We start from the raw sequence: 16,060 nt of genomic DNA, 5'->3' as shown, positions 1-16,060 counted from the left end.
CTAAAAAAAAACCCCTCAGCCCCCAACCCCAGCCCCGTGCACACCTACAAAGCTGCTCCGGCTCCCTCACCTGAAGGTAGAGGCGGTGCTGCTGCACCTGCTGCTGTGACCACTGGTGGAGGTGAACCGGGGCGCTGGTCTGGTGGGAGGTGAAGCTGGCGTGGGGGATCACCACAGATGGGGAGAAGATGGGCGAGGGGGCGGGCGGCCGGACCGTGCTGCAGGTGATGGGCTGCATCTGCATGGGGGGAGGCAAGGTCTGCTGCTCCGCCACGAATCTGCCACGAGGGGGAAAACACGGTGTGAGACACCAACCCCAGAGCCGCCACCACCCTGGGCAGCCCGGGTGCTGCAGGAATCAGACTGCAGCAGGGTTTGTCATGCTGTGCAGAACCTGCCATGAGCGTCCCCCTCCCCACCAAGCATGGTTTGTGTCTGCGTGATCTTATGCAAGCACCCTGCTATGATACTAAGCAAGGACTCACTTTCCCTGCTGCCTGCTGGTGCCGCTCAGCGCGGCCTGAGCACTGCCATTGGCGGCGGGCATCATGGCTTGGATGGACTGGTCCAGCAGCATTCTGCGGTGGAGGAAAAGAGAGGGCAGTCAGGGCAGGGACGGACCAAACTGTTGACCACCAGGCTCTAGAAAAAACCCCTAATACCTCCCAAAAAGCATGCAAAGCGCCACTGATTCTCCCTGAAAGAAGGCAATGAAATAGGATGCTTATTGTCACTTTGTGACCCGAGATGAGCCAAAGCCTGCCAAATCATGTGAGAAATACATGAAAACGTATTATAGATGTTTATAGATGGTGAGACTCTAGGCAGCCTGGTTTCTCTTGTTCCTTTACACAATGTTTTGCAGTGGCTGGATCCCCTAGACAATGTCTGCAGATACCTCCCTGAAAGGCAGTTGTATAGTCTGGTGCAGTTTCCAACTTTGTATAAAAGAGTAACGTTTTTGCCATAGTACCCATCTTGGCTGGAAAAAAGAGACCCTGGAGCTTCAGAGTGACCAAGACTCAGGTCTGGGAAGACAGGCCCAGCTCGTACCTGAGGCTCCTGTCCTGGCTGTAGTCGGACTGCGGCTGCCTTTCGCTCATGTCGGTCGGCATCTGGGCAGCCACTGTAATGGGATGTGCTTGCGAAAACACCACGGGGTTGTTGTAGAGGGGCATTGAAATGCTCGTCTGCCCTGGCAGACACGTTTGTTGGGCTTGGTTTCCTCTCATGAGGTGCTGCTGCTGCTGTGGTACCTGAAATGCAGACGTAAACACACAGGTAAGATTTTAAAGCTCCCTGTTAGGCAGCTAGAGCAACTGCTCGAAGGATGCAGCTGGGAAAAAGACAATGAATGTGGATGTTCTCCCTGAACAGAGCAATAGGAACTGTATGTCTGTGAGGACAAACACCCTGTGTGCATTTATTGTTCTGGCAGAGCATGGGCTGGCAGCCTCTCCTGCTGCATCAGAGCCCATGGGCAGAGTGGGACACAGCTGGAGGGAGAACAGAGCAGCTTACAAAGGGAGGGGGCGTGCAAAGTCCCCAAGTAATGCTCCTCCTGCTTCCTCCATACCTGCATGGGTATTTTTGGGCACCACAATCCTTTCCCAAGAAGATGGGGGCCAATCTCTTCTCTAGAGCTAGGGAGACTTTATAACAGCCCTCCAGTAAGTAAAGGGGTCCTACAGGAAAGCTGGGGAGGGATCCTTTATCAGGGATTGTAATGATAGGACAATGGTCTTTAAGGTCCCTTCCGTCTCAAACCATTCTATGATTCTGATCTATGCAGTGAATTTAGGTCTAATGATGTCAAACTTGTTTTTCAAAGCTGCCTTCCAAGAAATCTGGGCCAGAAAAAAAAATCAACAAACCCTCTTTCACAATTATGCCTAGCTCCCTGAACTATGAAGTCACAATTCTTGCTGGCTGCAAAAAAACTCTGGGTGGTGATTGCAAGCACCATGAATCAGAAGCCAGACTTCCCACTTGGTTCTGGGATGGCTCCAGCACTCACTGTGCTCTGACATTTTTAGGCTACCGAACTTTGATTTGTACAGCTGAACAGTGTCATTTGCAACGATCTTGACACAGGTTTCATAGTACCAGCTATGGAGTAAAGCAAGCAGGGCGGAGATGAGCAGGACAGCAGCGGGTATCCCCACGTAATGCTTAGAGCCAGCAGGCACGCGCATAAAAAGCCAGGCAGGGGACAGGGGAGGCAGCCAGCCACCTGGGAGGACGTGCCACAGGGCTCCCTGAGGAACTGGCGCTGTGAGGGCTCGTGGGGGCCCCCGTAGTGCTTGGTCCCCATCGGGCCTGGCTGGGGGGACTTCTTGGCGCTGGCCTGCCGGGGCGTCCCTGGCGGCGGTGGGGGTCTCCTGGGGCTCTGGTGCTGCACGTTGTTGAAGACCAAGGGAATCGGTTGCTGCATCAGAATCTTTAACAAGAAGAGGTGCATGAGTTGTCATGGGAAGAATGATGAGACAGCTCGTATATGGCAACTGCCACTAGATGGTGCTTCAGTTTTGCTACTAAAATTGGGGTTTCACAGCACTGTGGCAGCCGGGTGTATAACACCACAGCTCTAAATTTGCTCTAAACAGCAAAGTGAACCATGGATAACAGAGAGTCATGTTAGCTTGTGCACATTCAGAGTCACAACTGTTCCAGTCCCATTACACCTGTTACATGCCGCAGGGGTGGCACCAGGGAATGCAGCATCATTAACCAGCCACCGAACCACCGAGCTCACCACGCAGAGGAGACTTCTGAACAGCTTGACCACTTCCTTGCGACTGTTTTTCTAAACCATGTAAATACTTAAGCAGACAGTGATGCCAGCTACCTCTCAGGAGACACCTCTCTGGCCATCTGAGACTATACTACCAATTTATCCAGAGCTCATTTCTAAGTGCTTTTGCCATAGCCAACGTTGTCACTGATCTGCACGGAACAGCACCCTGTTCGTGGGCTGGGAACAGCGTGGGCAGCAGGTACCTGCAGGTTGGAGTCCTGCACCAGCTGGAGCTGCTCCTTGATGACATGGAGCTCCTCTTGCTGTGTCTTGATGTCTGCTTGCAGTATGCGAGTCCTCTCCTCCAGCTGCTCTTTCAGCTGGTGCATCATCCCCAGCTGGGCCGGGAAGTGGTACACTGGCTGTGGGGAGTGGAGAACAAGTCACAGGTAGGACCGGTCCTGCTATGCACATTTGTAATGATGCTGGTTCCAGAAAAGCAAATTCCTTGGTACAAGGTGGGCAGGTTACTGAAATAACTGACTGGTTATTATTTATAAATATAATTTATATCCATATTTACATATGAGTATGTATAATTATTTATATATGTAACTCCCATATATGTATATATATTTTTTTTTTCTCCTAGCCTATCTCAGACATCCTGTGCCACCCCCTTCCTCTACCAGGGCAATAACACTCTGTAGTGTTTTATCAGCCTGTGCCAGCTGCTAACAATACAGAGATGAGTCTTCAGCAGCCCCCAGTGGTTCAACAAGTCTAAGCCTTCCCTTAAACTGTCACCATGGTGTCCTAGATCGTGCTGGGAGCAGGGACAGCGAAGCAGGGCCCAGCCTGACAAGCCCCAGCACAAACCCTTCACCCCCTGCCCAGCACGGGGGCAGGACACCAGAGCATATCCAGCAGAAGCAAACACGTACCATCACGGCGTGCTGAGAGGGGACTGCTGGCTGAGCCACGGGATGCTGAGGGAGGTGTTCGCCAGGGGCTGGAGGAGTTGCTAGGGCCTAGAAATGAGAACTCCACCTTACTGCAGGCCCACAGCACCTCTAGCACAGAGTTGGTGTGGTACCGCCTCATGCTGGCCACCCAACTCCGGTGAGGAACAAGTGTGGGAAGTTTGAAAGCAGGAAGCTTCATGTGGGTGGCTGAGGGGAGAATGTGAGCTCCTGCATGCCCCCTGCTAAGTGTAAACCCTCAGTGTTTGGACAAAAGCTGTTTCACATGTACAAACCCCAAGAGAAGTGGGGTGAGCAGGTGTTTGGCCTTGAGGAGCAATGAACCCCGAGACAGGAGGCAGCCATGTTGCCTCCAGCAGCTCTGCTGGGCCCCAGGACACCCCAGTCCCGGCCCCACACATTCAGAGGTGGGGATCAGATCCCTCCAAGGGCAAGACCAAGGTCTGCCAGCTCTTTTTTTTTTAGCAGCACTGACCTGGGCGCCTCCAGCCAACGCCAGCCGCAGGGCTGCCTTCTCCGGCACTGCCGGGCGGGTGGGAGTGCTGGTGTCGGTCTGCCGCATGGACGAGGTGGCTGGAAAAGAGACATTTTGTTGTGACATGGCGGCGGGGTGGCAGACCTGTGCCTGGCTGTCCCCGCTGAGCCTGAGCTCCCTGTGCAGACCAGCAGCCACCCGAGTGCTGTGGGGCTGTGTCCCCAAACCGCCCACCCCTGGTCTCACGTGGGTGACGGAGGACACGGCATGTGGCACCGGTGGCACCACAACGCCTCAGTCCCTGATGCTGAGCACTCCCCGAACAGACTCGGTCCCTGCTGGTGGAAGTCTCCCACCTCACCCACGGATTTCGGAGGGTGCTCTGCCCCTTACCGCCCCCCCCCCCCCCCCCCCCGCCATGCCGGGCACCTACAGGCAGAGTCAGAGAGCGCAGTGTGCGAGGAGCGGCGGGAGCTGTGGGACGACAGCGACACTCCTTCCCGGCTGGCCTCCTGGCTGCTGCCGCACTGCCCCACATCCAGGTAGCTGCCGTGGCTCTGCAGGGAGCCAAGCACGGGTCATCAGAGGGAAAATAACAGGCCTGGTGCTGGAGGGCCAGCAGGGCTGCACGCCTCCACCCCAGGGAGGCAGCCAGGCTGCCCCTCAGTGGGCACCCCGATGCCTTCACCCTCCCAGCCCAGAGGGAAACAGCCTAACCCAGCGAATATGAGCAGTGTTGGAGGTGTCACCCCGCAACGACAAGACACCACTTGGCAGATGGTTTACATAATGTGGCTGTTTCACCTGCAGGCTGTGGGAGACCATGTCACCTCCCCACGCCTCCCTGGGAGCTCCCCAGCTCCCCACTCCCCTCCAGAAGAGCAAGGAATGGGAGCAGTCGCTCTGCCTCTCCTCCTGCTGCCTTGCACCAGCAGATGAAGCTTAATGTCTGCAGAAAAACACCTCAGCCGTTGCATGAAGGGGACGGATACACAAACGTGCTGTGGTGAGAGAGAAGGCAAGGCGGCCCTTGCTCCAGCGTGAAAGGTCCTGGGACCTGCATCCCATAAATGATTTCTTAAAATAATGGCATGATTTTCTATAAAATAATGGAATGATAATTCCACTTGGAGCTGCTTTGATTATTGGTCTTGTAAACTACTGAGAGGAAGAACTTAAAAGGAACCGAAATGACCTTGTTAATTGGGCAGGCATGTTGGGATGCCACACTGATTTGAACCACGGGAATTACTGCTCTGGTCAAAATCCTACACATGATGCTATCATGCCCAATGGTGCAAACAGAGCAGAAATCTGGAATAAGAACCAGTTGTGTTGTTTTCCCTTCACTTCCAATCTTTGTCTGAGTATTGATGACAAGTTGGCATTAACAAAAGAGGTGTACGCAAGGCAACTGCTGAATTTGCTGTTTTATGCCTGCACGAAGATGGGACAGCTCAGAGCCATGTAGTGTAAAACTTCCGTGTATCTGTGTAAGCCATAACCCAGCTGAAGGCTTGGAAGGAGAGGGGAGGAAAGGAAAAGGAGAAGGAAGAGGTATTTTCCTAAGATCAGTAAGTGATAACTGTGGTTTAAAGCCTATTCATTCAAACGTGAAGAAACATGGTACCTTTATAGAAGAGGATGCCAGTTCAATTGATGACTCTTCAAGGCCAAGATCTCGCCTCCTTTCAGCTCGAACCTCTGCATAACTAACAAAAACGATGAAAAAGTTTTTTAGTGTCAGGCCTCAGCTGTCCATGAAAACTGATGCACTGGGTGTTATGTACTGCAGTGCACCTTCCACACGGGTCACGATAGAGTTTTCCCATTGAGTCAGAAGCTGTGCACAGCTCACACACATGTGCACATTCCTATAGAAGGTGCTCACAGGACCATCAGGGTAAAGCCTTGCAATCTGTGAATAACCACGTGCACTGAAGGTCCAGAGATCAGAAAAAACATGGCAGTGTCACGTCCCACTCCACCCAAGCAGGACTGTGGGATTAATTGGTCTCATCCTTCCAAGCACAGATGTAGACACCCCTTTGAAGATTTTGGCCCTGGATGCCTTCAGACAACAGTTGTCTAAAAGCAAAGCTCTGGAGGTGTACACAACACCATGCCTGCCACATCAGGGTTAAAATCCCTCACCCTGATGGGAGCTCTGCACACAAAATGCCAGCTGCAATGCGAGGTGGATACCAGAATCCCCATCAATGTGCCTCTAAAGTCTGTATTTGCTTCCCTTACTATTTTTTTCTCTTAAATAATAAAATATTTACAGTAAACAATGCCACATGATTCACCACTGGGATAAATTGCAGAGGGTGTTCTAAAGACTCTGAGCGGCTGTGTGCTGTGGGCGCTGAAAAGTGTCAGAACTAAGGCTGCTGAAATACAAACAGGCCACAACCTTTGTGGGGGCAAGAGAAGATGCTGAGAAGAACTTAATTATACCAGCGTAAGCACTAAATTTTCCTGAAATCATGCTTTAAACCTAAAGTTCACTTAACGTGTGTGTTTCAAGGATATATTCTAAGCCTTAGCTGTACAAGACAACTGTATTTCAAAATCTATTTGGGATTATCACCAGGCTTAAGAGGCACTGAGAGCAGAAGAAACAAGTCCATGCACAATAAATTCAGAGCTTGAAGTGCAGCCCAATTGCCTGAAGGATGGCAGAAGCAACACAACTCAGAACCAATCTCTCCATCTAACATTTGCTTAAAATAGCTCTTGACATGTAGTTTGTATCAGCACTGTAACCACTGACACCTGTTTATCAGTGTAAGGTGTCCTCAGTCTGTTTCTGAACACAGGAAAGATTCCCAGTTTACTTGTGCTTTTTCTTCGAGATGTTTGACAGGAACACAAAAAAAATTGCAAATTGATTCCTGGAAGTAAAGAAAGATGTGCCAAGCCATACGTTTAATCAAGTTAATAGATCAAACCAGTATGTCAGTATTTTTTTAAGCCCTCCACTAGATATATCCCCATATAATGACTGTTTTTGCAGTGGTGGTGGTAACACAGCAGCTCCAGTGCTTCCACTCGTGGCTGGCTCCAGCCCAGCTCTGCAGCTGAGCCCAGAGCAGCATCCCACTGGAGGGGATCCTGGGCCACGCTGTGGGCAAGGAACGCAGCCAGCAGGACAGCAGCTACCATGGTAGGTCATAGCTAGGTCATGAATATTTAAAGAGTTTTGAAGCCCATAAAGCTGTCTGACTCCTTGTGATGCCTTGTGAGCTTCAATTCCTTGTGATGCCATGTCATGTCATCACTGGGGACAGAAGAGGAACACAACAACACTGATAGATGTGGCCAGTGGTGGCTTCCAGACCAGTTGCCAAAGAGCGGTGAGAACACATTATGTTTTTCCCCATATTTCCTGTCGTACTGTATACAATTGCATACCATCTTAGTGTGCTAAGGTGCACAGCAAATATTTGGCTAACACAAAACAGGACCAGGAAACATAATGGATGTGTGCACGGAACAGGTAGTGTAAAGTGATTGGAGCTTGCTCCTACCTAACTACCAGGTGAGTGCAAACGATGAACTCGGGCTTGGAATTCCACTGGTGGTAGGTGATGTAGTAGTGTGTCTGCAGCCAGATCCACTGCTGGCCTTTGGTCAGGAACCTGTAGTAACACGACTTGCCTTTTCCAAACTGCATCACTGGTAAACAAAAAGAAAGCACTTTATGGCAAACGAACTACAGAAAGTTCATGGTATAAAGGAGATTAGAAAAAAAAAAACAAAACACTCAGTCTCATTCTCCCTTGCAGTTTGCTACCCCACTAAGAAGGCTCTTGTGGCTTTACAAGCACGATGGGCACAAAACCTTGTGCTGAGCTTTCATTTGGGTTCTTTCCTGCTACTTATTTTCACAAGAGTGCACTTTACTATTCCAAGATTGTTCTTATAACTAGTAATTGGCATAACTATCTAACTGGTTTTATTCCTAGAACTAATTAGTGGGCTTCTCTGAAAGTAATAAGCACAGACAACATCATGTAAGCAAGGCACTGGCCTTTCAGAAGCACATGAAAATGCATTTCAGAGACAATGGGCCTGAAGTCAGGATCCTAATAACGGCACAAAACGATAAGATAGTGGAGTTTAGCAGTTTAACTGAGAGTTTGCTTCTAAGAGCTGGCCTAAATACAATAGACCTAGTACACATCATCAGGTTATGTTCAGAAAAATCACAGATGCTGTAATAAAACGGGAACATAATGAGGGGAACTACATTAAATAACCACATTAATTGCTCCCAGACTGCTGTCAGTACAAAATGAAACATGCTCATTTAAACTACCCGTAATTAGTGCAAAGTGAAATACAAGCGTGGTTTAAGCAAACCCATTTCACTTCAGAGTGGCAAGATGCCTGCCTGCAGAGGCCAACCTGACAGATGGGAGCTTGTCCAGCCATAGAAACCCAGGCACCTCTACAAACCTGCACATCTCTACTTTTTGAACTGTTAGGGCTACCTTCTTCAGCGATCCCATTAGCAGGGATGGGCTTCAGAAGAAGCCCTTAGCGGTCTTCTGGCTAGCAGGCTGTGCTGGGGATTGCTCAGTGCCTGGTACTGTCACAGATGTCCTGAAGCAACTTCTGGAAGTCACCTCACCAGCACCTTACCTTGCCTATCTGCACAAGAAGATTTAAAGATCCTTGCCTGTGGGTGTGCTAGACAGATATGCTTTTATAATGTAAGAAGAGGGGATCAGTGGTGAGCAGAGATGTAAACCACTAAATAAATTCACTCTCAACATTAGCATCTATGTCAAACTGCAAGCGTGTATTACCAAAAAGACATCAGCTGGTTAAGTAGCTCACTTCTGCCTGAATGGCCCTTTTAACACACTAAAAAGTGCCACTGTTATAAGCAAATAAAGTATTTATTTAGTATTCCCATCTATGTGTTTGCTGCACCTGACCCAAGCCGTGTCAGCCAGGCAGCCTGTGCCCCTGCTGCCCACTGGGTCACTGTGCTTCACCTCGATTGTGCAGGGAAGCCAGCAGAAGGCAGAGTGGGGAAATTTGATATTCAGAGAAAGAATCATTTTCTCATTCTCTGCTAGGTCCTTTAGCATCTCACATGTGTGTATGGGGCAGTGGTAGAAGTGGTGGTGGGGGTTTGCAACTCAGCATTGGAGCAGTGCTGGGGGTCACAGAGCTCCTTGGTGTCCCTGCATCGTGCTGCCAGCACTGCAGAGCAGTTTCAGCACCTCCCCTTCCCCACTTTTTGGGGTAGATTCGTTTCCTCGTGGCAAAACACTCTCCTTCCAAACAGAGATGGCAGACTGACAAACAGAGCACCTTTGCCCAACAGAAAACCTGTAAGCAGTATTTTCTGGAAAAATATCTGATTACCAAGATGCATTTTACAGACTGTATAGTTAGATTTTATTTCTTGGCATTGCAAACCAGCTAGGGGACAGACTTTATTCTGGTTCAGTATATTAGTCTGAAGTGTATGCAACAAAATGTAAAAAATACAGTTCTTTGGGAAAAAGCACCCCCATGGGACCTGGCTCCTTGTGGGCTCCCGCAAGTCACTTCTCTGTGTTCACACATCAGCCAGAGCTGGACGAATCTTCAAAATGATACAACGCTGAGAAAAATCTGGGCTGAAAGCCCCCAGACTTCTTTCTGTGCCAGCAGATGTTCTGGTGAAAGGACAAGGCTCCTTGCCCTGCTACCAGCCCAGTGTGGCCCTGCAGCCACAGAGGGGCTGTGAGGCTCTGCTGCCCCGGGCAGGTGGGAGTTACATGTTCAGGTCCTGTTGGCCTACAGAAAGTCCCCAGGAACGGTGACAATCAGCAACATCCCAAGGGTCAGGGCTGCCCTCATAAATGGGGAACAGGGGTAGGAAGTTCTGGATTCCCATCTATTAATCTAATTTCACTCACACAACATGAGCTCAAACCGCGTATCTGCCAGTTTGGGAAAGCTGCAGAAATAGTTGCTGATCTGACTGAATTCTGCAGGGACAGAGCCTCCCAGCCAGGCACAGCTAAGGCCATTTTTCTTTCATGGGAAGAGGGCATCCCCTCCCTCCCAGACTTTTGCGATGACAGTGGCAGGCTGCACACGTGACACAAGAGATCACAGACAGGCACACGGTGAAGGGAAAGGAACTTACAGTGTTCATGGCACCTAGCGAGAAGCTCCAGGTCATCTGCGTGGTAGTAGTCGTACCCTGACGTTCCCAGAACCTCAAAGGGTAAGTATCCTATGATGGGTGGAGCCCTAGGAGGGAAGCAGAGGGCAGGCAGTAAGCACCAACCTGACACTGTGACACCAGGGCCGACATGCTGTGATGGATGCCAGTGACCAAAACCATCTCATACATCCTTTCGGGAATGGATTTTCATTGTGATGCATTGCCATATACAAGAGAAAAAAAGAAAAACAGAGAGAGAGGGAGAGGCAAAAACCGAGAAAATCAAAAGGTGTGTGTTTACTGGTTCATAGCCTATTCATTATGTGGGTGTAGAGAAGGCATGTGCGTACGCAAGTGACTCAATTCATTAAGCACGCTTGTGAGACATGGCTTGAGATATGCTACGGGTGTTCATGTGCATAATAACTCGGAGCTTGAGTAAAATTACCCGGTAGGTTGGCTATGTCATCTGGGTAGTGAACGTAGAGGGAAAAGTAAGTGGGAAGCTGCAATGTGTGTCAGGACCAGCTTGAGGAAAAGAGAAAGTAATTGTTCTCCTGGAAAAGCTTAGGGAATTGCAACCTGTAAAAATGTTTTTGTGTGGGTAGTAACAAGAATAGGTATGGGGCTGATTCTGAGGACTGTTATTTCTATGGCAGGTAGAGCAGAAATTGAGGAAGTATTTAGACGGGCACACTGAATAGACACCAGACTATTCTGCTGTCAATTCTAGATGTTTCATTTTCTAGGCAAAACCTGATATATATATATATATATATATATATATATATATATATATATTTAAGCAGGTGTACTAACAAGTCTGAGCTTGTACACAGCCTCCACTGGAACCTGCTACGTTATAAGTATGAAACAGCACTGAAATGCAAGGTGAAAAACACTGTTTTTACCTCTAGTCCCTATAGCAGCATGCTGAGGCACAGGTACACTCCCCCTTACACTGCCTCAAGCACAACGGGTACTTGGTGAGGCAGGATTTGACCACGCTGAGCTCATTTGGCTTTTTGCTCCACCTGTGTTGGCTGCTGGATGTGCTGACAGCAGGAGGCTCGCCTGGCAAGTTCAGTACTTCCTCGGGAAATGTCAGCAGGACACCTAATGCTTCAGGCCTGGGGCCGCTGGGAGGTGGCACTGCCCACTGAACAAGTGACCCTCTGCAGGAATGTGAATGCCACAAAGCGGCCAAGAAGGTGAGCAAAAAATTAAGTGTAAGAACATTTTGGTTTGGACAGAAATCTTCAATCTTCTGGTATTAACATGGCAAGTTCTTCTGTTTTGGCTGAATGACCCAGTTCCACCTTCGTACCCTGGAGAGATGCTGTGGGCATAGATTATTCAACTACGGAGGGCCAGAAGAGGTCTGTAACCTCTCCCTTATCAGGTTTGTTCTTTTCTCATTGTGCAGGGAGGCTCCAAGTCCTGCCTGTGACCCCCCTCTGAGGGCTCAGCAAGTCTGAGCAATCTGCTAGACCTTGCCCAGCACAAGGGAGGAACCAGGCCTCCACTCTCTGAGGGCAAATCTCTGGAAACAGAGCCCACTTAGCACACAGTGGTCTCTGCCACAATGCAGCCCCATTTATCCAAATGACTCCTCAGAGAGCACTGTGTTCCTTTTCCCCATGTGACACAGATTTCTGTTAAGGATGATAATACGTGTATTTATTAAAGTGTCCTTCCTTGCCATCTCTTTGGCAGCTTGGCCAGTGTCTCTTGGCTCTTTAATGACATGCTTATCTTCAAGACAATGATGTCTTTCAGATGCACATCAGATAAACTTTTAAGCTGATCAGGAAAGTATTATGCTTCCATGACTTTCGCCAGATTTCCTTAAATGAGAAAGTAACAACAACATGCTCCTAATCTGTCATTTGACAAGGAGCTGGCTTGCTTGTGGAGCAATTTAGAAGTGTTTTGTTAGCTTAACTTCCAGCCTTGTGGCCTGCAGCTGGCTCTTCAAATGGAAATGCAACATCTTCAGAGAGCCTTTGAGTGCAGGATTGGTAAGTGGGCAAAAAACCTGACGGGTGGTAGGCCTTTCAGCTATAAGACATGCTGGCCTTTACCCTCCAGTCTTTTAACAAAAGAAGGGAAAATAAGGAGAATGCAGAACAGACATGGATTGTTATCAAAGTTCACAAGATTTCTTCCTTTACACATATGTATATGTAGACCAAGAATACAGATTTTCTTTATCTTTTTTTAAGGTTTATCCAGGTCTGTAGAGTGTTTGTTGTACTATTTATCACAACTCCATATATACCATTGCTATGATATGGAAGGTTCCAAGCAAAGGTGAGTACCTGCTGCCCCCACTGATGGCACACCTCTCAGCATCAAGCCATGTGAGCTGATGTAACCAAGTAAGAAACAGGAAAATACCCCAAAACATTTCACAGTGTCCTAGAGATCCTGGGGACTGCACTGGAGACAGGTTTGAACCAGTGATTAGATGATACATCCCACATGATTCCCCTCTGGCTCTTGGGTCTGTGCTCACCACTTAGAGCTGGTGCTGCCACAAACTGCCTCAGCATCTACATTAGCTTAATCCACTCCCAGTAACAATGGCTTCCTCACTGGGGATATCAGTGGGACTGGAGTGGCTGCGAGTGCCCGGCACAGAGCTTCCTCTCTGAGTCATAACCCAGATTCATCAAAAGACTCTTTGATTTGCTTTAAAGGAGCTCCTGCGTGCCTTATTCGCAGCAGCTGCTGGGACCGCAGCCCTTTGGAAAGCCAGCTCACTGCTGCAGACGGTGACATAAGGGGCCTAGGGCTCTTTTAGGAATCCTCGTTAAATCACCTGATTCTGAAGACGTGCCTCATTGGGCAGGCCAGTTAAAGTCTAACGAAGTCACTGCAGCAAGATCTCGATGACAGGAATAATAACAAGCCCACCATCCCAAACCACACAGCCTTTTAACCGTAGGGCTGCCGCGTGGCCAGTTCCCCTGTGCTTCAAGGTATGAAGCACAGAGCATCTTCCTTACTACAGAAATGCAAATTATTCATCAGTTACATTCTCTTTCTCGTCCTTGATTTAAATGTGCAGAGGATATTGAGCTCCCCTGCAAAAAATCTTTCAGACAGCCTTTCTTACTAGCCATGTATTTCTGCCTTTGCGGAACTTGCAAAGGAAGGGATAATGGGAAGAGCTGGATTTCACAATGTGTTTACGTATACATGCCGAACGCAGAGAAGCAAAAGAGAGAACAAAACCCTCCAGCTTCTTCTGAAGAAAATGAATCCTCTGTTAATCAGCTTAATAAAGTGATTCCTTTTTCATTCCCCGAGCTCACCATGCTGCACTCAGTCAAAACCAAATCTGCAATTAAACCATCCAATCCATTGCGTTTTCTTTTAGTTTTATAAATTCCTTCATTTATCAAGGTGAAAATCAAAATTTGATCAATACAGCAAAATATTTTTGGGATCCTGGAAGCTGTAGATGGTGAACAGAGAAGCTAAATCAATACAGGTAACAGGACCCACAGTGCTCAGCTTCAATGACTTCATGTCTTGGTGAAGTTCGACATTTTTCTAGACATTTAACCTTCACTTTATATGGCTTCTTACCTGCCTTAAGTAAGAAAGAGGGCAAAACTTTTAAAGAGGCCTGATAAGTAAGTTCAGAATATTAGCATCGGTGTAGTTTAATTTAATTAGAGCTATTTTGCTTGGGATGTCAGGCAATAGCAACACAAACATTTCTATTTTTAAACTACAAATTGTTTATACTTCAGTGACCAAATCTCTTACCTGTGGTCCAAGAATAAAAACTTCCATTCCAAACTATGCCTTGATGTAAATTCTTCACATGGCTCTTCAACATTGCAAAGCTCCTGCAAAACAGTTGGCACGTTCAGACATTTAATTCTGCGAAATAACAAAAGGAGCTCTCCCTCAAGACCAAGAATGCATCATCTTGGTATAATAAACCCTAGCAAAACACAGGGCTTTTAAAGCACTCGACTTTTTTTCCTCTAAGGAATGCATAAACCTTGTTTTATAGATGCATAAACTGATGAAAAGTGGCTGAATAATTTACCCTGGGCTGAGTTTCAGAGCTAGGATAAATAGTCCAAGGGCCTCATCTTGCAGTCTGCAGGCAACATTCCCCAACTTTCTGTAAATACTGCTAACCGAAGATGGATGACGGAGCAGGTTCCAGCCTCAAGCTGGGCTGGCTGATGCTCTCTCCAGCAAGAAGCACCCGCTGTCCTTATCCCTGCCATTGCGGCACCGTGCCACACTTAAAGACTGGCAGAAAGAGTCCATGAACTGTGGTGCTCGGGGTCTCCAAGTGTGGCTGGCCTTCTTACACCAAGGAGCAGTGGGGTATATTTCTTCAGTGCCTCCAACTTTCCAAGCAGTTAGCTGGGCACCTGTTATTGGCACGCCCTGAGCTCGCTGCTCTGAAACATCCAACCACACAACCACCTCTTCTCAAACGCAACTCCCATTTTACATTTTCTCCTTCCAAAATAAATGCCATCTCACCATCCCAAGCACAGCAGTGCCCTCCCTCACTTACAAGCCTTGAGCACAAGGCAGTTTGCACTGCTGCATGTACTGTGAGAGGCTCCTGCGACATGGCTGCTCGTGCGAGGGCACCAAGCACAGCTCGTGGTACAGCAGCAGCTCCAGCTGAGCATGGGCTGGCTCTGGTACAAAAGGGAAAAGGCAGTGGGAGAGCTCTCACCTTTAAGAACTGCGGTGTGACGAGACGAACAGTCGCTACGAGGCATATCTGCTCCTCTGTGGCTGACCTGAAAGCTCGTGCAATAGCTGACTCAAAGCCATTACAGGAGGGTGTAGGCACTAGACACAACCAGACAATTTATTTAAGACGAAGAGGAAGGAGATCTTTCTTTTCATGTTAGGACAGGCACGATGACTGATGAAACCTAAGCAACAAATTCCTCCGACCCACACCGTGATGCCACACTGATAGACACTGATGTTATTTAAAGCACGATCCTTTAGGCTCCGAGTTACAGAGCTGCAGCCACCCACCCCTGGCTTGCAGGGAAGCCTCGTAAGACAGCTCTGATCGCTCCCAGCACGCAGCTCCAGCCTCCTTGCTAGCATGTCCTTAGGGAGGATGGAAAACTGATGCAAAGTCACTGAACTTCAGCTGACTTTGAAAGGTAGAGGGATTTGCATGATCTTTTTTTCCCAGTGTATGTTTTACAAGTGTCACTTTAAAAATCACAAACCGAAGATCAAGAGGATTACAGAAAGAACTCTTGGTACCATTATTCTGCCCTGAATCTTTTTTCTCAACACAAAAAGTCACAACTGGATGTTAGAAGATGTGGTGAACAAAAGGCTGAAGTATTTCCCAAGGAAATCGTTCACATCAAATCCAGAAGTTTCTCCCTTTTTATGTTATTTCCAGGAAATAGCACCTTTCTGCAGCCCAACACGTGCAAGATCCAGGATTTTACAAGTTTCTCAAACCATTTCATCTTTAAAAAGTGTCACTCAATTGCCACAAGTGAAACAGAATAGCATATTTTGCTGGTTAATTGAATACGTAGGCTGCTTCACAATCAAGTCATGGAGGGAGTCAAATGGAGGGAAGATCAGTCTGGTGTCACTCCTCTGACCAACAGACTCCCCAGAGCTTTTATGTGAAAAAAAAATCTTGCTAACTTATCCAC

The 16,060-nt window shown here is 48.2% G+C and overlaps 1 protein-coding gene across 10 annotated transcripts in view; it reads right to left on the bottom strand.

Annotated features, from left to right (window-relative positions):
- PASD1 (PAS domain containing repressor 1) overlaps positions 1 to 16,060 on the bottom strand; it is a 94,376-nt gene that overhangs the window by 4,028 nt on the left and 74,288 nt on the right. For 6 of the 10 annotated variants that reach the window (XM_040572202.1, XM_040572200.1, XM_040572201.1 and 3 more), the window contains 13 exons: positions 15,097 to 15,215; positions 14,154 to 14,236; positions 10,353 to 10,459; positions 7,729 to 7,876; positions 5,826 to 5,907; positions 4,629 to 4,752; positions 4,196 to 4,293; positions 3,682 to 3,768; positions 3,001 to 3,159; positions 2,234 to 2,440; positions 1,054 to 1,256; positions 486 to 578; positions 71 to 278 (listed from right to left, as the gene is read on the bottom strand). In XM_040572202.1, the coding sequence (XP_040428136.1) occupies positions 71 to 278; positions 486 to 578; positions 1,054 to 1,256; positions 2,234 to 2,440; positions 3,001 to 3,159; positions 3,682 to 3,768; positions 4,196 to 4,293; positions 4,629 to 4,752; positions 5,826 to 5,907; positions 7,729 to 7,876; positions 10,353 to 10,459; positions 14,154 to 14,236; positions 15,097 to 15,215 (1,718 nt within the window). Of the gene's footprint in view, positions 1 to 70; positions 579 to 1,053; positions 1,257 to 2,233; positions 2,441 to 3,000; positions 3,160 to 3,681; positions 3,769 to 4,195; positions 4,294 to 4,628; positions 4,753 to 5,825; positions 5,908 to 7,728; positions 7,877 to 10,352; positions 10,460 to 14,153; positions 14,237 to 15,096; positions 15,216 to 16,060 lie in introns of those variants that run through there. The other 4 variants (XM_040572204.1, XM_040572205.1, XM_040572207.1 and 1 more) reach the window with 4 other exon arrangements.

Source organism: Cygnus olor, chromosome 13 (genome assembly GCF_009769625.2).
Source record: "Cygnus olor isolate bCygOlo1 chromosome 13, bCygOlo1.pri.v2, whole genome shotgun sequence".
In the NCBI taxonomy this organism is placed as follows: domain Eukaryota; kingdom Metazoa; phylum Chordata; class Aves; order Anseriformes; family Anatidae; genus Cygnus; species Cygnus olor.
This window is presented reverse-complemented; position numbering and strand designations above follow the sequence as displayed.